The sequence below is a fragment of the Melospiza melodia genome, chromosome 26 (genome assembly GCF_035770615.1).
Source record: "Melospiza melodia melodia isolate bMelMel2 chromosome 26, bMelMel2.pri, whole genome shotgun sequence".
Classification (NCBI taxonomy): domain Eukaryota; kingdom Metazoa; phylum Chordata; class Aves; order Passeriformes; family Passerellidae; genus Melospiza; species Melospiza melodia.
This window is the reverse complement of record NC_086219.1, coordinates 3143565-3169465: the sequence shown is the minus strand read 5'-3', so window position 1 is coordinate 3169465 and position 25901 is coordinate 3143565. Positions and strand designations below refer to the sequence as shown.

Sequence of the window (25901 nt, the reverse complement as noted above, 5' to 3'; positions counted from 1 at the left end):
GACATAAGCAGGGCTCAGTTTGTGTTTGAGCCTGATGTGCTTTTGATGCTTGGGCTGGACCCCTGAGCTGTCTGCAGGACTCTGAGCCTGGAGTCTGGCTCAGTTTTGTGACCAAACTTGTAGGACACAACCTAAATGAGGATAAGGATGACGACTTTCTGTAAGTTTATCAATCTGTTCAGTAATTCTGGCCTCTTTGATTAGCTAGTGCAACATTTCTGAATGCAAGTATTAATTAACTGCTGATTTATTATATTATTAGCTAATAATGAAAGAGTTTTCATTATTATCTTTTAAGCATTCTGTAAGTATCCTTTCTGTATTCTTTAGTATAGTTTAGTATAGTATTCTTTAATATAATATAGTGTCATAAAATAATGAATTAGCCTTCTGAGAACATGGAGTCAGGTTCATCATTCCTCCCCACAAATACAATAATGTCTCAGTGCTGAGCATCTCCCTGGGGACTCTGCTGGACCCTCCAGACAGTTTGAGCAGGGTTTGTGTGCACCACATCAGGCTGGATTTCTCCAGACCATTTCTAAACACTCTCAGCATCCTTCAGAGAGGTCACTTTTTTTTTCCTCCACAAAGCAACAGACCCAAAAATTTGTCTGTTATTTTTGTTAAAATGAAAATAATAACGAGAAGCATGTGGGCTGCTGCCTTGTGTAAATACTAAGATGAGCTGAAGTGGTCCCTGCAATGTTAGGAAGCTGCTCTTGGAACAATCAGCAAAGGGGACTCGTGACTGGAGTCCACCTTCCTTTGGAAATTGCTGCGGCAATAGCATGAAATCCCTATTTTCCTCCTGGATTCAGCCTGTTTCAAAATTTTTAGTGGAATGCTGTTCATTGCAGCCTAAACCACAAGTTTTAATTTGGAATTTTACTATGGCCAAATAATACTGTGAAAACGTTTCAGAGTAGCAGGGCCTGCTCCCCCTGAGCACAGCCCTGCGAGCACATTGTTTCAAAACATTCCAGAAAGTTAAATGAGGCTTTGGAGCTTGCCTCTGGAAAATCCAATAAGCTATTCCTACTTCTTATTTAATGAAAAAGGTAAAATAAAATTCCCTTTCTTGCAGGAAGCGGGAATGAGTGTTCTGGTTTTCTTTGGAGCAAGCCACGGTGGCTGTTCCTCATTTCTGCTTCAATTTGGTGATTAAGCGTTGCTTTTTGTCGTTATTTTAAGAACAGAATTTTGGTGTTGGGTGCTGGTTTTGGGGAGGTGTGATGGTAACGAGGCAGTTCCACAGTGAAACATTCCCTACTTGGTGTAACCTCGGAGTTGTGTAACTTGTTGTGGTCTAACCACAGCAGCCTGGTGCTCCAGGGGGAAATCCTGATCCCCCTTCCATCCCTCCTCAGCCTGGTTTGGGGCAAATCCATGGGTTTATTGCAGAGTGGAGGATCAACTTCAGCCCCAACTGGGCATAATCAAAACCAAAACAAAATTCCTAACAATAACAAGCAAAAGTTTTACAACAATTTATCTACCATTAAAAAAAAAAAAAAAAAAAAAGAATTAATTAAACATTACAAAAATAAAAAAAAAAATTACAAATTACATTACTAAATTATTCAAATATCTTTTCAATAACTTCCCAAATCCCACAGCTCCAGGGGGAAATCCTGATACTCCTGCCTGCCTTCCATCCCTCCTTAGCCAGGTTTGGGGCAAATCCATGGGTTTATTGCAGGGTGGAGGATCAACCTAACCCTAACCCTAACTCAGCCCCAGCTGGGCATAATCAAAACCAAAACAAAATTCCTAACAGTAACAAACAAAAATTTCACAACTATTTATCTACCATTAAAAAAAACAACATTACAAAAATTAAAAAAACCTACAAATTACATTACTAAATTGTTCAAATATCTGGTCAATAACTTCCCAAACCCCACAGCTCCGGGGAGGGGGAGGGAGATCCTGATCCTCCTGCCTCCCTTCCATCCCTGCTTAGCCTGGTTTGGGGCAAATCCTTGGGTTTATTTCAGGGTGGAGGATCACCCAGCCCCGGGTGGGTGCAGCCGCGGCTCCCTCGCCCCGGGAGGGTCGCGTTTCTCCACGCGTGGGCAGCTCCGGGTCCGGGCAGCCCCCGCCCATCCCGGGACAGTCCCGCCCTTACCGGGGGTGTTCGGGGCGCGGCCGGGCCCGGCGGTACCTGCGGGGGGCGGAGCGGGACCGCCCCCAGGGCTGAGCCGCCCCGCGCATCCCCTGCTCCGGCCCGGCACTGCCGTGTCCCGCTCCGTCCCTGCTCCATCCCTGCCGTGTCCCGTCCCTGCCGCGTCCCGCTCCATCCCTGCCGCGTCCTGCTCCATCCCTGCTCCATCCCTGCCGTGTCCCGCTCCATCCCTGCCGTGTCCCGTCCCTGCCGTGTCCCGCTCCATCCCTGCTCCATCCCTGCCGTGTCCCGTCCCTGCCGTGTCCCGCTCCATCCCTGCCGTGTCCCGCTCCGTCCCTGCTCCATCTCTGCCCCGTCCCGTGTCCCGCTCCATTCCTGCCTCATCCAGCTCCATCTCTGCTCCATTCCTGCCTCATCCAGCTCCATCCCCGCTCCATCCCTGCCCCGTCCCGTTCCATTCCAGCCCGGCTCTGTCCCGCTCCATCCCCGTTCCGTCTCTGCTCCATCCCTGCCCCGTCCCGCTCCAGCCCGTTTCTGTCCCGCTCCGTCCGCACTCCGTCCCCGCTCCCTCCCTGCTCCATCCCTTCCCTGTCCCGTTCCATTCCCGTTCCATCCCCGCTCCATCCCTGCCCCGTCCCGCTCCATTCCCGTTCCATCCCCGCTCCATCCCTTCCCTGTCCCGTTCCATTCCCGTTCCATCCCCGCTCCATCCCTGCCCCGTCCCGCTCCATTCCCGTTCCATCCCCGCTCCGTCTCCGCTCCATCCCTTCCCTGTCCCGCTCCATTCCCGCTCCGTGCCGCGCTCATGGGCCGGCCCTGGGCGCTGCTGTGGTGCCTGGGCTGCCTGGGCGGCATCCCGGGCTCCTCGGGCGAGCACTACCGCTACCTGTGGAGGAGCTGCTACCCCTGCTACCTGGGGCGAGCAGGGTACCCCGACCTGCGGCCAGGTACGTGCGTGCCCTGGGATGGTCCCTGTAGAACCAGGTGATGGATTCTGTGTGCCGGGCTGGGGCTCCCTCATAATAGGATATTATATATAATAATAACATTATAACATATATATATATATATATATATATATATATAAAATAACATAATAACAGGGCTCTGCCTCGAGGGATTTGTCCCCAGATCCCCCAGATGCAGGGTGGGGGTCCCAGGCTGGCAGCCACCCAAGTGACAGATTGGTGACCTGACTGTATATCTGTATATGTGCCTGTGCTTTGTATTATTATCTTTATTTTTACATTATTATTATTATTATTATTATTATTATTATTATTATTATTATTATTATTATTATTATTATTATTATTATTTCCCCATTATATTTATCATTATTATATTTATATTATATTTAGTATTATTATAGTTATTATTATTATTATCACTATTATTTCCCATTATATTTATCATTATTATCATTATATTCCTGTTATATTCATTATTATTACCATTATTACTATTATTACTATTGTTATTATTATTCTTCAGTGCATTTCTTACTCTCAAAAATCAGTTCTGTGTTCTGGCAGAGGGGGGAGAGAAACAAGAGTTTCTCCACATCTGTTGCTGTCCAGCTGGGTTAAAGATAGCTCCAGTGCCACATTCCTTAAAAAGCCAAATGCATGCATTTTGTTGGGGTATGTGGATTGGTTTTTTTCCTCAGCTCCAAAGATCTCACCCCACTGAAGAGCAAAAAGTGAAATTTTGGTGATTTTAACATGAAAAAATGGTGCCTTTCTGTCTCAGTGAGGTTTGTTGGGGCTGTGTGAGGGTGGCTCAGCAGATTCTCCCCCAGGACAGGGCTCGGTGTTATTTGGGGTTGGGTTTGTGCAAGGGGAATCCTCTGGCAGCAGCAGAGCTGGGCATGGCCGGGGGATTCAGGCAGAGGAGCCGTGCCAGGGATCACTGCCCTGGAACATTCAGCCTCAGAGTCCTTTGGAAGCAATTCCCAGCCTGCTGCAGCGTGGGAAGAGCTTGGCCAGGCTTCCCGTGGAGCAGGTGGAGGGGATGGAGCCCTCGGTGCTCCCTCTGCACGTGGCTCACGTGGGGTGGCATCTGGGGACACGGAGCCAGGTGTGAATTCTGCCACTGCACCTCCTCTTCCTCCTCTGCGTGTGCTCAGCTGCCTCCACGGCAGGAGAAGCTGGTGGGGATTTAGGAAATAGCAGAGAATATGTGAAGGTCACTGAAGAATTGGGATGCTTGGGCGTAATGCAGACATCAAGGAATGCATTATCTCATCCTGGGATAATGCTGATAAATAAATAAATGCCCCAAGCAGTGATATCAGAACAGTTGTGAGATGTGCCAGAGATTTGGAAAGGGGCGAGTCTCTGCATTGTTATTTATAGATCAGATGTTTGTCTCGAGCTCACATTTTGCTGTCTCCATCCAACTGTGTTGGCTCAAAGTAACTCCCCAAGACAAGCTCCTGAGATCCAGCTTTGTGCTGGATCCAACCTTCCCCTCCCTAGTGCAGAATTCCTCAGATCCTCAGGATCCTGATCCTGTTTCTGCTCCTCTCAGCTCCATGGACAGGCAGCTCTGTGCAGGCTTGGCTTTATCTTTATCCTTGGTGTGAGGTGCACAGCTGAGGGGTTTCCTGATGGGTTTTTATCCATCTTGTGACTTATCCTAAACTGGTATCACTCTGTGTCACAGACATCTTTTATGAAAAATCCTTTCTTTAGGATTTTTCCTCCTGTGAAGCTGAGAAGCCTCAGGAACAAAATGTAAACATTGATTATCTGCTGCTGTGGAATGCAACAGGTGCATCTGTGATTGGCCCATGTTGGTTGTTTGTAATTAATGGTCAATCAGCCCAGCTGGCTGGATAGAGAGTCCGAGCCACAAGCCTTTGTTATCATTCCTTCTTTTTCTATTCTTAGCCAGCCTTCTGATGAAATCCTTTCTTCTATTCTTTTAGTATGGTTTTAATATACTATATATCATAAAATAATAAATCAAGCCCTCTGAAACATAGAGTTAGATCTTCATCTCTTCCCTCATCCTGAGACCCCTGTGATCACAACTGTGGGTTTGCTTAATTTGGTTCATTTCTCCTTCTATGCCTGAGCTTCTCTCTGGCAGGTAAGAGGAGTTCTCTTGGTGTGATTTCAGAGTCCCAGATGTTGTCTGGGTGTGATTTCAGAATCCCAGATGTTGTCTGGGTGTGATTTTTAGGGTCAGCGTGCTGCTTTCCCCACAGTTCCCATCCGCCCAGCCGGCACACACGTCCCCACAGCCGTGTCCCCTCAGCTGGCAGCTGCCACAAGGCACAAAGCTCTGCTGTGAGCACATCACCGGCAGCTCTGAGCGTGCCAGGAGAGGGAGGAGGTGCTCTCTGCTCTCTCACTGAGCTCTGGGTGCCTTGATGTGCTCCCTGTGTGCAGACAGGGCTCTGCTGGGGCTTGGTTGTCAGAACTCAGCGCATCCCTCTGGGTGTCCAGAGGTGCCAGGACCCCTGCCAGGGGGCTCAGAGACCCTGGCACACAGCCCAGAACACCTGGGGGTTTGATTATGACCCGTGGAGCGAATTATCAGCTTTGTATGAAGGCCTGAAAGCCACAGAAGTTTAAGTAGTGTAATAATAAAATTATCACTAGGTGAAAAAGTAGATTTTGGGGTTTTTAGAATGGGGGTTTTGGGGACAAGATGGAGGGACTCGGGCGTGTCCAGCCTTTCTTCCTCTTCTTCTCTACCTCCATCTTCTGCTGGGATGGTGGCACTTTTGGATTGGTTTAGAGTAGAAACTCATTGTCTAACATAGGTGAGAGATATTGGAAAGTAATTGTAAACGTGTTATATCTAGTTTGTAGTATAAAGAGATAACGCTGCCCTGGGGGCAGGCAGAGTGCCTGGAATTGTCCTGCTGGATGGACCTCGGCTGGACAGGAGAAAGAATTTTATAGATAAGATACAACAAACAACTCTGCGACCGAGAACTGAAGAACTCCAACTCATTCTTTGAACGTGAGGGCTGGAACAGAGACTTTTCATGTGTCTCAGAGCTGCAATAAACTGCAAACTCCTGAGACTTGGTTTCACTGCAATGGCCCATGGCAGCCCTGGGTGTTGTGTCCTCACACAGCCGCCCTTACAGGAGGGGCTTTGTGCTCTGCTGGGCGCTCACCATCCATCATCACTGGGATATCCTCTCTAAAGCAGCCAGAAACCAGCAGAGCTGTTGTTTGATCCTGCTCCATCAGCTCCTTCAACAGCTACCCCAGAGCTGTGGGATTCACATTCTCTGAACACAGAAAATTCTCTCTCTCTCTCTCTCAGTGTTTTTTCCTGGAGAAGCAGAGAATAGAATGATCAAAACAATTCTTGTCTCATTTGCTGCTCCTGTGTTTGTGCACAAGTGGAATGCATTGTGGAAAGTTGTTTACCTGAAGGGGTTTGGTAATTGGATTCTGGTGTGAGTGTTTTGTTTTCTAGGCCAATCTCTGCAAGCTGTGTCCTGACAGTCAGGAGAAAGTCACGAGATTTTGTTCAGTTGAGTTCTTGTTCAGTTTCAATTTAGATGTAGTGTAATACAGTATAGAACATATATAGTATAATAAAGTGATTAATTAGCCTTCTGTTATCATGGAGTCCTGTGTAAGAGTGTGCTTCTTGCTGATGGAGTGACAAAATCATTTTTTTTTCTCCTTAAAAGGAAAGAAGTCCAGAAGTTTCTTTCTTTGACTCTTTAAGTTTCTTTCTTTGAAAAGACACTTCATAGGACTTAGGGGACTTCAAATGTAAGGATAGCTAATTGGACAGAAGCTAAAAAGTCTTGCCTAGGCAATTCACTAAAAAAAGGAATGAACAAAGAGACTAAATTACTTTTATGAGGTGTTTTTCAGAAGCAGGAATGTCTAACACATGGCTTAGTTTTTCTGTTTGTTATTTTGCATTTAGTAAACCTTTTTGTTTCTAACATACAACAAAAGCCATCCTGCTAATTATTGTGCCTCTAAGAGTAGCTGAACTATCTTAAGTATGTTATAGGCATCCTAGAGCTCATTAGACCTAACTGGAAGAAGTTTTTATAACACTCCTGCTCATCATTCCTCTTGCCAGCCGGGCAAAATTTCACCAATACAGGGTCTCCATTCCCAGCTCCATGCCTGGGAATCCACAGGGAGATCTTTCGCTCAGAGTGAAGCCTGCACAGGGGTGAAAAACAGCGATGAGAGAAGGCTGGAGAGGGTGAGAGCAGCAGCAAGCCCGGAGCAAGTCCGGGTGCTTGTTGCTGCCTGCACCTCTGCTCCGTGCTGAGTAATTCCTAATTACAGCCCCATCCCCAGGCACTCAGGGGAGCACAGGGGGGAGCTGGGCCACTCTTCCAGGAGAAGGTGAGCTGAGGACAAAGCCAGGAGCTGATGCAAAGCAAAGCAGAGTTTGCACTGCAGCAGATTGTTCTAAAGGTGATGCATCCATTCCTTTGGAATCTTCTGCTGGGAATGGCACAAGTGGTGTGGGGAAGCTCTGGGCATGTCCTACCTGCTCTGGAAGGAATATTGGCCTCAATAGCTCCCTGCAGCTCTTCAAGTGCTCTCTCAAATGCCTGGTTTCGGCTGAGATGGAAGCTGAGGGTGTGGAGATGCTCTGCCTGCCCCAAATGTCCTTTTCCTTTCCTCCAGTGAGTCACTCACCTTCCTCAGCCTAGAGGAGGAAAAAACTTCCAGGCCAGCAGAGAGGAGATGAAGCATTGTCCTCTCCCATGGCCTCCTTGCACTGCTGGACCTTGCCATGGCTGATTTGTCTGCACACAGGGAGTGTGAAATGACAGGGCATCAGAACTCCTCAGGTTATTACATAGGTTATATATATGTTATATTATATAGATATAATATAACATATATATTATAATATATATATATTATATACACTATGCTATATAGATAAAATATAATATATATTATATTATTTACATATTATGTAATATATATTATATATTATATATGTTATATATTATATGTTATGTATTATATATTATATGTTACATATTATATGTTATATATTATATGTTATATATTATATAATATATTATATATATTATATAATATATACAATATACTATATACGATATATTATATACTATATATTATATATACAATATATAATAATACATATAACATTTTATATATAATATATATATTACTATATATATGATATGTATGTTGGGACTGTGTGTTGCATGCAAGAAATGAAATAATGCAGAGGATTTTTTCATTCTCATCTGTGTCCATAGTGTGGGCTGGCTGTGCTCCCTTCCCCAGCAGCAGGGACTCTTGTATCCTCTCCATTCAGTTTTTTTTACTCCTTGAAATTGCTGAATTATCTTCAGCAAACTGGTACTGGAAAGATAAACTCACTGAATCCCACACATGCTCATCTGGGTGGATTTTAATTAACCTTTTCCCTGCAGCCCTGCTCTGTAATCCAGGCTAATTGCTGCAGGGATTAGAGCCTGGCACTGCTGCTCAGCCAGACAGAGCAAACCTCAGCAGTGCTCTCCTCCTGCCTGTGCTCCCAGCTGGGCTCCATCCCTCCTCCTCAGCCCTGCAAGGAGATAAACTGCCTCCCCACCAAATATTTAATGCTTTGCAGAGCTGCTGTTGCCACTTTCTTCCCCCTGACGCGTAGCTCTTGTTGGGGATAAATCAGTGTTCCTGCTGGGAGGACCTGTGTGTGTTCAAGGAGTGCAGCCAGCCAAAGCCATTTCCTCATTCTGTGCCCTGTTTTTTGGGTTTGTGTTCATCTTCCCGATGTTTGATTGCTGTATTCCCTGTGTTAATCAATGCAGGTGTCTAACTAAACTTTTTTTTTGTAGTTTTGTGTTCACTTTTCCTTTTTTTTGGTTGCTGTATTCCCTGTTAGTCCATATAGGTGTCTAACCAAACCTTTTTTATGGGTTTGTTTTCATCTTCCCTATGTCTGATTGCTGTGTTCCCTGTGTAGGTCCACGTAAGTGTCTACCAAACCTTTTTCTTGGGTTTGTGTTCACCTTCCCTGTTTTTTGTTACTGTATTCCCTTTGTTAGTCCATGTAGGTGTCTACCAAACCTTTTTTTTTTTTTTTTTGTTTTGTGTTCACTTTCCCTATTTTTGGTTGCTGTATTCCTTGTGTCACTCCCTGTAGGTGTCTGAGGTTTCAGGGACTGTTTCTGCTCAGGGAACAGGCTGGGATGAGCCCTCCTTGCAGAACTCCAGTTTCTTTACAAAGCATAGATCAATATTTCTGCCATCTCATTGATCCAAGCCCCATCCCCATCCCTTGCTGCATTGGGCTCCTCCTCCGTTGCCTTTTCCTGGTGCCCACTGCCCCGTGCATGCAGAGCAGGGCTTGGCAAACCCTGTCCTGGCACGGCTCAGAGTCAGCTGAAGAGAAGCCTGTATGCTTCTCATTTGCTCTCCTTTGGAATTATTAACTCCAACCAGATTTTGTCAGCTCTCCAGCAGGAGAAGAGCCGTGCTGTGCCACGAACCACAGCTCACACGGTGTCACGTAGGGCTCTGGCTCCTGCTGCCAGGACCTGCCCAGAGCTGCTCCTCCTGGCCCTGGGAGCAGCTCCTGTTGCTTCCCAGTCTGTTGTATTTGCAGGGAGGAATGGTGAATCTGACTCCATGTCCTCAGAAGGCTGATTTATTATTTTATGGTACTATATTATAATAAAGAATATAGTATATTAAAGAATATAGGATATATTATATATTAAATAATATAGAATACTATACTATATTAAAGAATATAGTTTCTATTCTGTATTAAAGAATATGGTTATATTAAAGAATATAGAATGTATTATTTTATGATACGATATTATATTAAAGAATATAGTTATATTAAAGAATATAGAATATATTCTGTTATTATATTATATTATACTAAAGAATATATTTATATTAAGGAATATAGAATATATTGTTTTATGATATTATATTATATTAAAGAATATAGAATGTATTATTTTCTGATACTATATTATATTAAAGAATATGGTTATATTAAAGAATATATATGTTATTATATATATGATAGAATATGTTATATACTATATGATATTGAAGTTATATACTTTATATCATATAGTATATAGTTATATATACTATATAAAATGTATTTAGTATATATTATATAACTATGACATCATATAGTATATATCTATATAATATATAGTTATATACTATATGATATTATAGTTATATTAAAGAATATAGAATATATTATATACTAAAGAATATAGAATACGATACCATATTAAGGAATACAGAAAAGATACTTACAGAAGGCTAAAAAGATAATAATGAAAACTTGTGACTCATTCCAGAGTCCCCACACAGCTTGGCCCTGATTGGCCAAAGAGTGAAAACAACTCCCAGCAGAATCCAATGGAACAATCACCTGTGGGTAAACAATCTCCAAACACATTCCACATGAGCACAACACTGGAGAAGCAAATGAGATAAGAATTGTTTTCCTTTTCTCTGGGGCTCCTCAGCTTCCCAGGAAGAAAATCCTGGGCCAAGGGATTTTTTTCAGAGAATGTGAATGCCACACCAGTCCGTATTCCCTTTGACTCACTGGCTGGATGTGCTGCGGGTGCCAGGCTTGGCTGGTGGATCTGCCCCCTCTCTCTGCCCCTGGGGACAGATTTGTTTTGGTCACACCATGGTGCAGGGTGTCCCAAAAATCTCCCTGGTGTTGCAGAGGAGATCAGGGAGAGGCTCCAGGAGGGGCTCTGGGATTTGGGGGTGGCATGGAAAGGTGATGGGTGATTCTATGGCTGCTCTCCCCAGCCAGGAGGGGGCTGGGATGGGGACAGCCCTCTGCAATCACGGAGATTTAGAGGGTGAAAAGTACAAAGGGGGAAAGAAGAGCCATGGAGAGAGGAGATGTAAAATTGCTGAGTGTGAGTAATGGGGTGAAAGTAAGAAGTTTACTCAACACATCACTAAGTTTCTTGGACAGTGAATTCTCAACAGTTTCAGATTAGAGTTGAAAGGAAGCAGTGGAATAGTCATTTAAATTCAGACCAAAAAACTTTATTGTGCTGCATAAAACCTTCCCAAACCCAAGTTTTCCTGTTTCTGAGCTGAACAGAGCCAGTTCTGTGTATTTATAGCTAATCCTGCCCACAGAGATGAGCAGGGAGTGCCTCAGGGGCTCTAGGGCTCTGCACTATCCCAACTGTGTGCAGAGGAAAATGATTTAATCAGAATTAGGTTGCTTTGACCAGCATCTCAGGCTCATGCCATCACATTTTTCCCCTTGAAAAGCCACTTTTGCTTTGGCACACTCTTCATAGAGCATCACTCAAAGCTTATGTTTCACCTCAAAAATCTATTCATTTTCCTTTCTTTCAGTATTAAGTGTCTTGGAAAAAAAAAAAAAACAGGAAGAAAAGAGCAAAACCTCCTAAAAGGCTGAATAAAGCAAAGGGCTGGCATTACAGAAATGAGCATTTTGCTGGGTTGATGGAGACCACAGCTGCAGTGGGAGCTCTGCAGGAGGAGCCCAGCACTTCCAGAGAAGGTTGGGGGTTCCCTGGGAATCACTGGGACAGAGGAGGGGTTTTTATGATCTCTGAGCTTTAGGTTTTAATGCTTTAAGCCTTTCAGAGTAAAGGCTAATTTTGCATTATCCCTGCAGAGCTCAGAAGACTCAAACAGGCATCACCTTTCCCACTTTTCCCATTCCGCCCCTGACCCAGACCTTCCCTTGCTGCTGGCTGATTTTCTTGGCAATTAATCTGACGAACGTAAAAATTTGGCTCAGCCAAGGCTGCGTTTCTCCTTGTTTTTGGTGCCTTTTCCCAGCCCATTGGGGCTGTGGGTGAAGCAGAGCTGGGTTTGGGCACTGGGCACGTTCCTGCACCTCTGGCGTGCGAGGACACGGCCGGCTCCCCGCCCTGCCGTGATTCACTCAGGAAATGTTTCTTTATCTCCTCAGTAACAGTCCTGGATGGGAACTGAGCTGGCTCAGGGCTGGCCTCGCTGGGAAGGGCTTGGGGGAGCTGGAGGTGAAGAAAGTGCAAAAAGAAACCCAAAGAAAAACCCAAACGGAGAGACCCAAGCTGCTGAAGTTTTTCTCTCCGTGGGGAAGTGTGGTGGTCCCAGGATGGGAGAAGAGATGAGAATCTTCACTCCATGTTTCAGAAGGCTTATTTATAATTTTATAATTTTATATATTAATATTTATTTTATATATTAATATTTCTGATCATGGCACAGGGAGAAATCTGCCTCAGAAACTTTGTTTGCCAAGCAAGGAAGTGTAAAATATGAATAATCCATTATCCTGGGGTCAGTGGGAAAGGTGGCCATTGGCAGGCAATCGGAGGAGGATGGTTTGTGCTGACTGACAAATCAAATTCGGTTTTTGTGGTTCTTGTTCACTGGTTGCAGGTTTGTCCCTGGAATTTCACAAACAGCCTGACTTACTGAACATAACAAAACGGCCAATCTTGTTCCCTTTGCTTTCATCCCTCAGATCCAGAGTCGGGCAGCAGAGAATAAATATTCCAGATATCCTCTTGTCCACTCTCCTGAGCTTTTCCCCCTGTTTTTTTTGCAGATGTTGACGAGTGCCAAGTGCACAACGGGGGCTGCCAGCACCGCTGTGTGAACACCCTGGGCTCCTTCTACTGCGAGTGCCAGCCCGGCTTCCGCCTGCACACGGATGGCAGGACCTGCCTGGGTAAGCCTGCCCTGCAAACCTCTCCTTTCAGCCCCTTTCTTACCAGTAAACCCATGGCAGTGAACAGAAAACCCAGAAAACCTTGATTTCATCACTCCCTCCCATGCTCTGTGCCCAGAATGTGAGATAGTGATGATGGGTTTGGGCTCCTCTGCATCCCTGTGTCTTCCCTCAGTTTGTGTCCCTTTGTTCAAAACATTTCCATGTGTTCACATAAAACTGGGGCTGCTTTGCTGCCCCTGAGTTTATCCTGGTTCAGGAGAATCCCTGGGTTCAAAACATTTGCTGTTCTTCCATATGGACACATAAAACTGGGGCTGCTTTGCCATCCCTGGGTTTATCTAGTTCAGGAGAAGTAGCTCCCAAGTGCTTTGGTGTTTCTGCTTTTGATTCAGGATATATGAGTTATGGCATTCTCAGAACAGATGCATAAATATAATTATGAGGATTTTCAAGTCTACCTTCATTTTGACCTCAGTATTTCCCCAAAATGTCAGTATTTTCACAGTATTGCAGGTGTGACAGACAAGTGACATTTAATGTGGCTGTGTGTGGAGCTGTGGCCATAATAATCCAAAACTTTCTTCTCTGGGATGTTGGTCCTGCATTTTCTTGGATGGTGCTTGTTCAACCATCACCATCCAGGCACCAGGTTTGCCCTGCAGCTGATTTTGGGGCCAATTCCTTGAAATGTTGTTTTCTGCCTGCCCCAAACTGGAGCTGGGAATGGAACTCAGAGCCTGCCTCCAGCATCTGTGGCTGTTTTAATTAAACCACTTCTCCCCCACAGCTTCATTTGACACATTTTTCCACTATTTGAGGGATATTTTCATGCAAGTGGAAAGAATTCCCGGGCCGTGGTGTTCGCAGGGTTTTCTCGGAACACAGTCACGCTCCGGAGTCTGCCTGTGTGTTCCAGTTGGGAACGGAGATGTGAGCAGGAAAAATCCATCCAGGGAGGCTGTGCCCAGCTCTGCACTGGCTCACATCTGGCCAGTCCAAAAATGACACCCAACCAAGTGAGGTTTAAGGTGCAGGATCCCCACGTTTCACTGGAAAAATCCAGAAGGGAAAGGTTGGCAAAAATGGGACAAAGCCAAGCCTGGCAGCCAGCACTGAGCTCCACACTTGTGTTGGGGTGAGGATCTGCTGCTGCTGCTCACATGTAAGTGTGCTGTGGTCTGTCATCTCCTAATTGTCTCTGGGATATGATGCTCCCTTTCTTGTGGTGAGCAGCGATCCCGTGCAGCCACATTTCACAGAGAAAAGCAAGGCACAGCTCTTCCCAAGAATACTTCTGGGTTTCACATTCTCTGAACCTCAGCGAAAGGAAAAACAATTCTTATCTCATTTGCTGTGCCAAAGTAGGATGCAATATGGAGACTGTTTACCCAGAGTGATGGTGTTTAGTTTCCTTGGCCTATCAGGGCCAGGTGTGTGTGTGTGTGTGTCAGGACTGTGGGCTGGCAATCACAAAAACAGTACAGTTATATACAGAGCTGAGTGCTTAACAGATTCAGTTTGGATGTAATGTAATATACTAGAGAATAATATAGTATAATAAATTAATTAATTAGCTTTCTGATATCCATAGAATCCTCATCATTCCTTTCCTTTGGGGGCAAAAATATCAATGATAATCCCACAGCCTCGTGGAGCTGATACCAGGAGTGCTCAGCAGCCCCAGAAGCTCTCAGTAAAAGCATTAAATGGATCTCTAGAGGGAGGAATCTCCTCTTTAAGAGGAGTTTCCATGATTTTCTGTCGCTCTCCAGGCTGCCCTGCTGGTGTGGCTGAGCATTCCCACAGGATCCAGCCCCGCTCCCGCTGCCCGTGCCCAGCACTTCAAACCTGCTTTGCATTAAACTTGTGAGCAAATATTAGACATAAAGTGCAGTGCTGGAATTCATCTGCCAAAAGCGAGAGGTCTCTGTTCATGAAATCTGATCGTGAGTGAGTGGGGCAGTTCCTGGAGAGCAGAGCCTGCAGGATCTGCAATGAGTTTGTGAGGCTGGTTGCCTTGTAGTCAGTTCTGAGGGTTTTGGGGTTAACTGCTCAAAGCTGTTTTTCTCCTCAAGCTGGGATTTCCTCTCATTTTCTGTAGAGATTCTGTGCTGTTAAAACAGAAAATATTGCCACTAGATATAGAGAATAGGCCAGGTATGAAGGGAACTGGAGACAGTGAGCATCCATCCATCCATCCATCCATCCATCCATCCATCCATCCATCCATCCATCCATCCATCCATCCATCCCTATCCATCCATCCATCCATCCATATCCATCCATCCCCATCCATCCATCCATCCATCCATCCATCCATCCATCCATCCATCCATCCATCCATCCATCCATCCATCCATCCATCCCTGTCCATCCATCCCTATCCATCCATCCATCCATCCTTGTCCTTCTGTTGAGGGAAGCTCACAGCTCCACGCTGGGACAAGCACAATTTTGGGTGGTAGGAAGCTCCTGAGTGCCTCAGCCAGAGTGTTCTGGGTACAGAAAGAAGCCTTTGCAGTCAAGTTTCTCGTTAAGGGCTGTCAAATCACGGATCTCATTCTTTAAATGCTTCCTGGTCCCCACAAAAGCCACAAAGGCTGCGATGATGGATCGGCAGCGCTGAGCTGGAGCTCCACAATTCCCCTACAATGTGCTGGCATGGCTGAGGGTTAGCTGGTACCTCCTGTGACTCAGGAGGGCCCAAAAATGGCTTAAAAGCCCTTTCCTGTGCCCAGCTCTCAGCTGGTGCTCTGCAGCTCCGTTGTCCAGGATCCTTTTGTTGCGTCTTTATTTCAATCTCTGCTGAGAGAGGGAGAAAAGGAGCAGCAGCGAGTGAAACTGAACAAAGAGAGGCCTTGGGCGTCCTGAAATCACCTCTTTCTTCATCAGAACCACATGGGCAGGAGGCAGGAAGCTGACATCTCCAGGTCCTTCTCCACTGTTTCAGCAGAGGGATGCAGGCCAGAGGGGTTTGATGGGAGCCAATTGCTTTTGTTGGCCTGAGGAGCAGAGAGATGGTCTGGATTAACACACAACATGTTTCTGGAAGTTGTCTGAGGTTAGGAGGAATCAGTTTGGGATTACATTGATGGAGCCCTGTTTATATGAGGAGAACTTCAAATGAAGGAATCTCAGTGACAGGGGTGATATAATGAGCAGAGGGACCAGGCCAGGAGGTTTGTGTGGGCTTGAGCTGTGTGTGCAGGGACCATGTGCGCTTGGTGGGGCTTTCAATTTTACAGACAGCTCGCACATTTTAGGGAATTCGACCTTTTCTTTGCCCAGTCACACATTTTTCAGCCTTTTCTTAGAACTGCTGGGTTTTTGTGACACTGCAGAGGGAACATCCTGCTCAGTTCTAGTTACAGCTGCTCACAGTCATTCTTAGGGCATCCACTCGCTGCTCCTGGTGGCAAATCATTTGTCTCTAAAGGAAAGGTGAGACAGAGGGAAAAGGAGAAGTGAGAAGAGAGAGGAAAAGTCAGAAGGGCAGCTGGAAGGTGCAGAGATCAGGTATTAAATCAACTCCTGTGTTAAGCTGCAGCTGCACAGATCCACATCCCAGCTGTAATCAGCAGCAAAAATCTCCTTTCCATCCCTCTTTATCCATTTCCCAGGCCTGAGAGGGTCAGAATGTGGGAGCAGCATCTTCCAGCAGCACAGACAGCAGGGCTGGAAAGGAACCTCCCTCTCTCAGACACTGAAATCTCATCTGTGGAAAATCTGTCTGCGCCGTAATTACAACAATCTGTGTGATGTACAGGATGACACTGGGCTTGGCAGCCTTGTCACAGAAATGTTAAGCTCGGGCAGAGCATCTGGGAATGGAAATATTTTTAGAGTGGTTCTGTAAACAGAATAAAAACCCCGAGCAGTAATTAAAACAAGGCCAGCAGCGAGGTCTGCTGGCTGTGACTGAGGAGCCAGCTGAGGAGACCCAGCCTCACACAGGCTCTCTCTCCTGAAATCTTGCATGGAAGAGCTCAGACTTTCGATTTTTTTAGGAATTTGCAAGGAGGCAGTTATTTAAACTTCAAATCAACCCGAATAACTGCATCCTGGGAGGTTATTTTAGACACAAGATGCATTGGCTTGTTCTGTGTTGGCCCGGTGCTTTTCCCAGATGAAGGAATGTTTTGGCAGGCATCAGCATTGTTTGACTTGTTTTCTTTTTTTTTTATTAAAAAAAAAAAAGGCTCTCTCCAACAAGCACATTATTTATGGCTATTTTTGAATATATGTTATTAAAAACTTAAATATATTGGAATATTTTTAAATGACCACCCATCTCTGCTAGGGCTTGAGTAGTGTAACTGTGACCCAGAGCTTTTCAGGAACGTTAAGTATTCCTGTTTTTTCCTTCCAAATGGATTAAAGGAAACAATGCCAGCACAACTAACATAAACCCCAAGTTCTTGCTCCAGCCTTATGTTTTATATGGCAAAATCCTGACCCTGTCAAGCTGCTTTTATTCCTCCAAATGTTGTTTAGCTAATCAGAGGTATAAAATGAGAAGTTGAGTTATTTTAACATTTGGAATGAGAGTCATCCTCAACTCTGAGTCAAAGCATTTTTTTTTTTTGCAGGGGAAGGGTGTGCAGAAAAAAAATGAAAATATATATAAATTTGACTATATTTTTGTCCTGAGCCAAATATTTGTTTTCAGTCATGTACAAGAGCAAGGACCCAACTTGCCTTGGGATTCAGAGGTGTGTTATTTCTGCTGGCAGCTGCTTTCCAGGTCTTCCTGCTTTCAAAACACTGTGCTCACCTGAAGGATCAGTTTGGGGATAAATGGTCATGGGATCTGTTTTGTGCTGTAGCTCAGGCAAACCCTTCTTCAGTTTCCTGACTGTTTGGAATCTGCTGGGCTCCTTGTGCACAGAAAAGCTGTGGCAGGGCCAGGAGCTCCAGTTTGGAAGCTCAGTTCCCAGTGCTGCCTGCACTGAGGGTGAAATCAGAGCTCCTGTTGCTGTATCTCCATCTGCTCTGTCTGGGTGACACACAGTGCCCCAGGTTCCACACAGAAATCTCTGCTCACAGCCCTGAGCTGGGGGTTGTTACACCTGGCCCAGATAGGGATTTTAAAACATTTTTCCCTGAGTGTTCCTACAACTGACTTTTGCACATCACAGAGCCAGAAACTCAGAGTTTTTTACAGGAAAACCTGCATGTGCCTGAGCACAACTCTCAGAGCAGTAATGGCTTGAACCAGCTGTGCCACTGCACCTGCAGGGACTGTCCTGGAACTGAAGGATGGGAATTTCAGCTAAAGGATGGGAATTTCAGCCCCAACACAGGAGCCTGGCTGCTGACACGGCGCCCTTTGGAGAGGGAGGATGCCTGGCAGGAAATGTGCTTCCCTCCCATGCAGTGCTGGACAGGAGCTGACCCAGCTCCCTCTGTCCTGGAATCACATCCAGGGACGCTCCTGGGGCCTCTTATGGTGGGAAAGAACCATTTTAAGGGGAGATTTAGGCTGGGCATCGGACAGTTCTTCCCCAAAAGGAGGATCAGGCATTGGAATGGGTTGTCCAAGGAGGTGCTGGGGTCACCACCTTTTATTCTACCCAACACTGGTGAGCTGATCTTGCCTTGAAAGAGCAGGGTGCCCACCTGGCACGGTGCTGGGTGGCCTCTCCTGCACCCCCACATCCCCAGGTGCCACCCAAGCTCTTTTTGTGCCAAACCTCGTGTCCCTTTTGCCCTGCAGCTCTGAACTCGTGTGCCCTGAACAACGGAGGCTGCGAGCACGACTGTGTGCAGGTGACCCTGGCCCAGCACCGCTGCCAGTGCAGGCACAACCACCAGCTGCACCAGGATGGCAAACGCTGCATCCGTGAGTCCTGGGGGGCTGGGGGGCCGTGGATTCCAGCTGGGAGCTGTGGGATGGTGTGGTGGGGTTCACAGGGGTGCCAGGATGAGGGGAGAGATGAGAATCTTGATTCCGTGGTTCAGAAGGCTGATTTATTTTATTATATATATTATATTAAAATTTAATATTATTAAATTTTAATTAAAATATATATAATATAAAATATTTTATTATATATTATATAATTCCATTAATATATAATATATAATATATAATATATAATATATAATATATAATATATAATATATTATATATTATATATAATATATAATATAATATATATTATATGTTATATATAATATATTATATATTATATATTATATTATTAAATTATATTAAAATATATATTATATTATATTATATTATATTATATTATATTATATTATATTATATTATATTATATTATATTATATTATATTATATTATATTATATTATATTATATTATATTATATTATATTATATTATATTATATTATTACATTACATTACATTACATTACATTACATTACATTACATTACATTATGTTACATTACATTACATTACATTACATTATGTATATATTACATTATATTGTATATATTACATTATATTATATTACATTATATTACATATTAAATATATATATAATATGTATATTTTATTATATATATTATATATATTACATTAAAATAAAAACGATATATTAAAACTGTACTAAAAGAGTAGAGAGAAAGGATTTAATCAGAAGTCTTGCAAGGAAAGGATAGGAATGTTAATAAAATCTCGTGACTGCTCACAGCCTTGACACAGATGGCTGTCATTGGTCATCAAATAGAAACAACTCACGTGGACCAAGCAAAGATGCACCTATTGCATTCCACAGCAGCAGATAATGATTGTTTTTCTTTTCCTCTGAGGCTTCTCAGCTTCTCAGGAGAAAAAGATTCGGGCAAAAGGATTTTTCATAACATACGTCTGTGACAGGATGGGGATGCTCAGATGTCCAGCAGATCAGACTGGGGGATTTCCAGTAAAAACTCTGTGTGTTTTGTTGTCATGGACATATCCTGCAGTTTATTCCAAGGGATGGGAAGAGCTGGAGGAGTTGTGGCCAACAAAAATGAAATTGTATGAAGGCACAGGCTGCTGTGGGAGTGGAGGGACAGCAGAGTGTGGCAGTGGGGTGGGACGTTCTCCCTGTCTGGCTGACCTGCTGCTGGCTCAGAAGCTGAAGGGGACAGAACACAAGGTCGTTCTCGTTCATGGCAGTTGGCATTCAAAAGGCAGGAAGGAGGGAAGTCCTGAGCTGCTGCAGCAAAAGGAACCACTGGGATGTTCCAAACACAGCAGCCAGAAGGGTTTGGAACATCTGTCCTGGTCCTGGGGCAGGTCAGAGATTGGGTAGGAGTATTTGGAGCAAATTTCCAGCACTGACTGTGTAATCTCTGCAGAGGGACGTGCCCATGCCAAGCTTCTGCTGGAAGGGTTTTACCCAGCTCAATGCCAGCCTTCTGCAGGATCTCCTGCTGTGGAAGGGTTTTACCCAGCTCAATGCCAGCCTTCTGCAGGATCTCCTGCTGGAAGGGTTTTACCCAGCTCAGTGCCAGCCTTCTGCAGGATCTCCTGCTGTGGAAGGGTTTTACCCAGCTCAGTGCCAGCCTTCTGCAGGATCTCCTGCTGGAAGGGTTTTACCCAGCTCAGTGCCAGCCTTTTGCAGGATCTCCTGCTGGAAGGGTTTTACCCAGCTCAATGCCAGCCTTTTGCAGGATCTCCTGCTGGAAGGGTTTTACCCATCTCAATGCCAGCCTTCTGCAGGATCTCCTGCTGTGGAAGGGTTTTACCCTCTCAATGCCAGCCTTCTGCAGGATCTCCTGCTGGAGAGGGTTTTACCCATCTCAATGCCAGCCTTCTGCAGGATCTCCTGCTGGAAAGGGTTTTACCCAGCTCAATGCCAGCCTTCTGCAGGATCTCCTGCTGTGGAAGGGTTTTACCCTCTCAATGCCAGCCTTCTGCAGGATCTCCTGCTGGAAGGGTTTTACCCAGCTCAGTGCCAGCCTTCTGCAGGATCTCCTGCTGGAAGGGTTTTACCCATCTCAATGCCAGCCTTCTGCAGGATCTCCTGCTGGAAAGGGTTTTACCCAGCTCAATGCCAGCCTTCTGCAGGATCTCCTGCTGGAAGGGTTTTACCCAGCTCAGTGCCAGCCTTCTGCAGGATCCCACAGCGTGCACATCCTCCCGAACGGGTGGAGCAGGGCTTTTCTGCCTGGGATTTTCAGGCTGCAGGCTTTGCTGCTGCTCTGTGTAGGATCTGTGTGGGCTGACCCTGGCTCTGTGCTGTGTCTGCAGTGAGGAACCCGTGCTCTGACAGGAATGGGGGCTGCATGCAGCGCTGCCTCAACCACCGCGGCCGTGCGCGATGTGAGTGCCACCCCGGCTACCTGCTGGCCCCTGATGGCAAGAGCTGTGAAGGTGAGTGCCCTGCAGGGCTCTCCTGAGGGAAAAGCTCTGTGTCTGATGGGTCAGGGATTGCTCAGTGGGAACAGAGTGGAGGGAAGGACATGCCTTCCCTTGGGTGGCTCAGGTGGTGTCTGTGCCCTGCTGGAGCTGTCTGTAACAGCAGAGCTGCTCCAGGGCAGATTTAGGCTGGGCATTCTTCCCTGAAAGGGGGATCAGGTATTGGAATGGGGTGTCCAAGGAGGTGGTGGAGTCACCATCTTTTGTTCTTTATTTAAGAATAAACTGGATGTGGCACTGGGTGCCGTGGTCTGGTGACAAGGTAGTTTTAGATCACAGATTGGACTCAATGATCTCAAAGGTCTTTTCCAGCCTAATTGATTCTGTGATTCTGTGTGTCCCACTGTCATGTGATCCCATCTCCTGGGAAGCTTTACAGCAATTCCAAACTTAACTCTGTGTCTTTGTTGGTCTGGGCCCCAGTGAAGAGTTCAGAGGGCAAGAACCCAGTGCAGAACTCAAATACCATAACAACAGTCCTTTGGAAATATGTTTAAAGTTCAGCCTGCTTATCTTAGGTGTTCTCCCTCTCCCAGATGTGAACGAGTGCCTGACAGGGCTGGCCATGTGTGCACACCAGTGCCTCAACACCCGGGGCTCCTTCAAGTGCACCTGTAACCCGGGCTACGAGCTGGGCGCGGATGGCAAGCGCTGCTACCGTGAGTACCGAGGGCTCCAGTCTCAACTTCCTTTGTGCCAGGGCCAGGGTTAAATTGTGAGATGGTATTTCTTGTTGGGACTCAGATGTTTGTTAGTTCTTAGCTCTGTTACAGTCTCACGAACCCTGAGTTCTACAGCGCTTCACTCCAACAAACTGAAAATGGAGCCCCATCTCTCTCTCTCTACAACGCCTTTTAAGGATAAGCTGTCCAATTAAGATATGACATCTAAATTATTTTTACTTTTAACCCAGTAACCAACCACCCATGCCTGCAATGCAAACTTTTTATCCAATTGCACAAAACCACCTAAACCCATGGAGAAGAAGGTGAAGCAGGAGAAGAAGAAAGAGAAGAAGGAGAAGAAGAAGGTGAAAAGGTGAAGAAGGAGTAGGAGGAGAAGAAGAAGGAGAAAAAGGAGGGGAAGAAAAGGAAAAGGAGGAGAAGGTAAAGAAGAAGGAGAAGAAGAAAGAGAGGAAGGAGAAGAAGAATAAGGTGAAAAGCAGAAGGAGAAGAAAAAGGAGATAAGAAGAAGGACAAGGTGAAGAAGAAGAGGAAGGAGAAGAAGAAGAAGGTGAATAAGAAGAAGGGCCAGCCACTGCCCTAAAACCTCCATCTTGCTCTCTATATATCACTATATTCTAAAACCCTTAAACTCTAAGTTTTCTACCCTGTAATATCACACACTTCTATTCAAACTCCACACCCACAATCCCAGTTCCATCATTCCATTTTGGAAGCTTCTCCATGGCCTCAGGTCAATGCACTGTTCCCTTGTGGGTCAGTGCCTGTCAGCACAGAAAGTCTGAAATTTTCAGCAACCAGGGCTCCAACACTCAGCCCTGCCCAGCAGGACAGGGCACACCTGGGCTGCTGCAGGCACGTGTTTGTCACTGCCCTCTGGGAATCACCAGGGCCAAGCTGTGGCAATCTCTGCTGAAGGATTTCACAAGCAGTTTTCAGGCTGTTTACTCCCCCGCCAAGATAAAAATCTTGGTCTGATCTTTAAAGTCACCACAAAGCCACTTTAGCTGGTTGAAGGCAATTGATTTGCAGCCATTTGGCTTCAAATAAGCCAACTTCTGCTCTTGGAGACTCTGCTGGACAGGCTCAGTCAGCTGCAGATGTGTCACTGGAGGAATTGAGCCAGCGAAGGGATCACATCTGCTCCCATCAAGGAAAGAAATAAACTCTGTGATGCAAGAGTGAGCTGGACTGTCCTCACAGCTTCTTCGTGCAGCTGCTGCACCCCAGCAGGGCCAGGCTGAGCCAGAGCCACCAGCCCTGACAGATGACAGCCACCGTGGCAGTCCCAGGGCTGGCAGCTGGTGGTACTGGGAGCTGTGAGGGTCCCCTCGAGCAGCTGCTGCAGCTTGGCAAGGCTTTGCAGGCCATAAACGGGTCCTGAAAGGCATCAAACAGAGCAATATGGGGCACCAGGATGATGACATGAGGTTGAAGAGCCTAAGTGTGTACACAGCTTTCTTCTTAGGGCATGACACTGACATTGCCCTGGGGTCAGCAGAGCAGCCTTTCCACATGGAAGGCTCCTCCCTGCCCTTCCTAGCACGTTTCTTTTAAGCAAAACCCTGCTCTGTGCTGCTTTAATAAGGAAAGGGAAGAGGGAGATGACAATCACGTTGTGAAATCTGGAAAAAGCCTTCCACTGTGGCCCAGCTTTTGTTTTTGACAGGCACAGACCCATTGGGAAGCATCAAGCTCCCTTTCTTTCATCCTCCTTGGGTCTGAGTGCACGAAAAACTCTGTTCTTGAAGGCAGAAATTGTTTTCCTGAGGTTCAGGACTGAGTCAAAGCTCCACGAAACAAGTTCCTTTTGGTTTAAGAAAGCTTAATTAAGTAGACAAGTTTACAGAAACCTTGCCAAGCTGGGATGATCTATGGCTGCAATTGATGTTTGCGCCGAGCGCTTTTGACATGTCAGGAGCTAACGATCCTGGCTTGTAGGCATCTGGATGTTTCCCTACTTAGCCGTGTTCTGCTGCTCCCATTTCTGCCTGGCACCAGCACAGCTCTGCTCTGAGCCTGAGCCAACTTTGGGTTGGCAGCACACGCTGCTGCTTGGCAGGAGTGGGAGCACTTTCATCCCAGAGACTGTCCAGAGCCTGCTCCGCTGAGAGGCTGCGTGAGATCCAGAGGTTTCTTTTTATACCCCAACTTCCCAGCCCAGCAGTGGCCTCTGTGCTGAGCTATTTCCATCCTTTCCCACTGCAGATCCCCCTCCTCAGCGGGGAGGCAGTGCCAGGAGCTGGTGGGGGCAGGCAGGGGCCAGCTGTGCGTGCAGATGTGTCCCACAGCATCCTAAATCCTAACCAGGCTGCCTTTTCCAGGGATAGAGATGGAGATTGTGAACAGCTGTGAGACCAACAATGGAGGCTGTTCCCACGTGTGCCACCACACCAGCTCTGGCCCAGTCTGCACCTGTAACTTTGGCTTTAGGCTGGAAGAGGACCAGAAGTCGTGCACTGGTAAGGAACAGGAGAAGGCCACAACATCTTGATTTCCATCCCAGGTAATGGTGAGGATCCCTCTTGGGATTTTAGGTCAGGATCCCTCTTGGCTACTGTATATGTGCATTTCAAACAGGCTAAAGAGGATAGGAACTGATGGAAAGTGAGAGCAGATGAAATATTGCTCTGCTCAAAGACGTCCCTCAGGATATACTTGGACAGCACTTATGACTTGGGCAGTAATTATGACTTCCAAACTAATTAGGTTTTCTCAGATGAAACTGCCCCAAGCAGGAGTCAGTCAGCTGGAATCACCCTGCTTGTAAGGACACCAAACCTGCAACCACAATCTGGGAATCACAATGAGCTTCCCTCAGGATTCCTCCCTGGATGGGGAGGATGATCAGTTAACACAAAACTCCATGATTTCAGGAGGAATTTGAGAATTCTGGCTCAGCACTTGGCAGCAGATCAGTAAAAGCTCCTGGGAACTAGTCAGGGAGCAGTGTACCAGTTCCTGCCACCACTCTGCAGTGCATTAACACCCTTTGTTTCTCATGTAGATATCAATGAGTGTGACACGGGCTCTCACTGCTGTCAGCAGGACTGCTACAACTACCCTGGGGGCTACGAGTGCTCCTGCCATGCTGGGTACAGGCTCAGCACCGATGGCTGTGGCTGTGATGGTGAGTGCCAGCGCCTCCCTGGGCTCCAGGCACAGCCCTGTGTGTCCCTCTATTTCTAATTAGCCTGTTGTCACTCTCCTCAGTTTGTTTAGTGCTGGTTCTAACCCCTGTGCTAAGCCCAGCCCAAGTGGAGAGGGGTTTTTGAACACATCAAGGTCAGACTGGGCTAACTCAGAGTGAGCTGGCCCAGGCTTGACCCCATTAATTACAGAAACCATTTGATGTTCAACCCCAGAGGGCAACACTGCCCATCACTTTCACCCAAGGGATAAAGAGAAATAACAGCCAAGACGGTGACTAATGAAGCTTTTAATTAGGAGAACAAGAAATTGTCCTACCTGGTTGCCAACAGCCAGGCATTTTTTCCAGTTTCTCCCAGCTCCTACCAGTTTTCCTGCCAGCTTTCTGGTGAGTCACCTTCCCAACAGAAAGAAAGTGGGGGAAAAATCCCCCTAATAATTGTTCTCACTTCCAAAGCTCTCAACATTTCCCAGGGGAAGGAGCCAAACACACCCACCTGTTCCTACACAACTAATAATGGATGGGAACTGAAGCCCAGCACATTTTTTTGTTGAAACCCAGGCATCCCTAATCCCTGAGGTGGTTTAACTCCATTTTTTGACCTGGTGGCTTCACACATTTAGCAGAGAAGATGCCACCAGCCTATTTCTGCCGCATGGCCCTGTCACTGGGGTGTGCCGTGTTTTGTAGATGTGGACGAGTGCTCTGCCAACAACGGTGGGTGCGAACACACGTGCCAGAACCTGCCAGGCTCCTTCCAGTGTGGCTGTGACGTTGGGCACAAGCTGGATGAAGACAGAAGGAGCTGCATCTGTAAGTGCCTCATCCCAGCTGCCTCAGTGGGCCCCTCCTCTGCCTCCTGTCCGAGC

General features: G+C 46.2%; 1 protein-coding gene across 1 annotated transcript in view; it reads left to right on the top strand.

Annotated features, from left to right (window-relative positions):
* The window catches only part of MEGF6 (multiple EGF like domains 6), a 92505-nt gene that overhangs the window by 42271 nt on the left and 24333 nt on the right, over nt 1–25901 (top strand). Inside the window, exons 5-11 of the mRNA XM_063177104.1 lie at nt 12701–12823; nt 18543–18668; nt 21031–21153; nt 21735–21857; nt 24206–24343; nt 24889–25011; nt 25723–25845. Of these exons, the coding sequence (XP_063033174.1) occupies nt 12701–12823; nt 18543–18668; nt 21031–21153; nt 21735–21857; nt 24206–24343; nt 24889–25011; nt 25723–25845 (879 nt within the window). The remainder of the gene's footprint in view (nt 1–12700; nt 12824–18542; nt 18669–21030; nt 21154–21734; nt 21858–24205; nt 24344–24888; nt 25012–25722; nt 25846–25901) is intronic.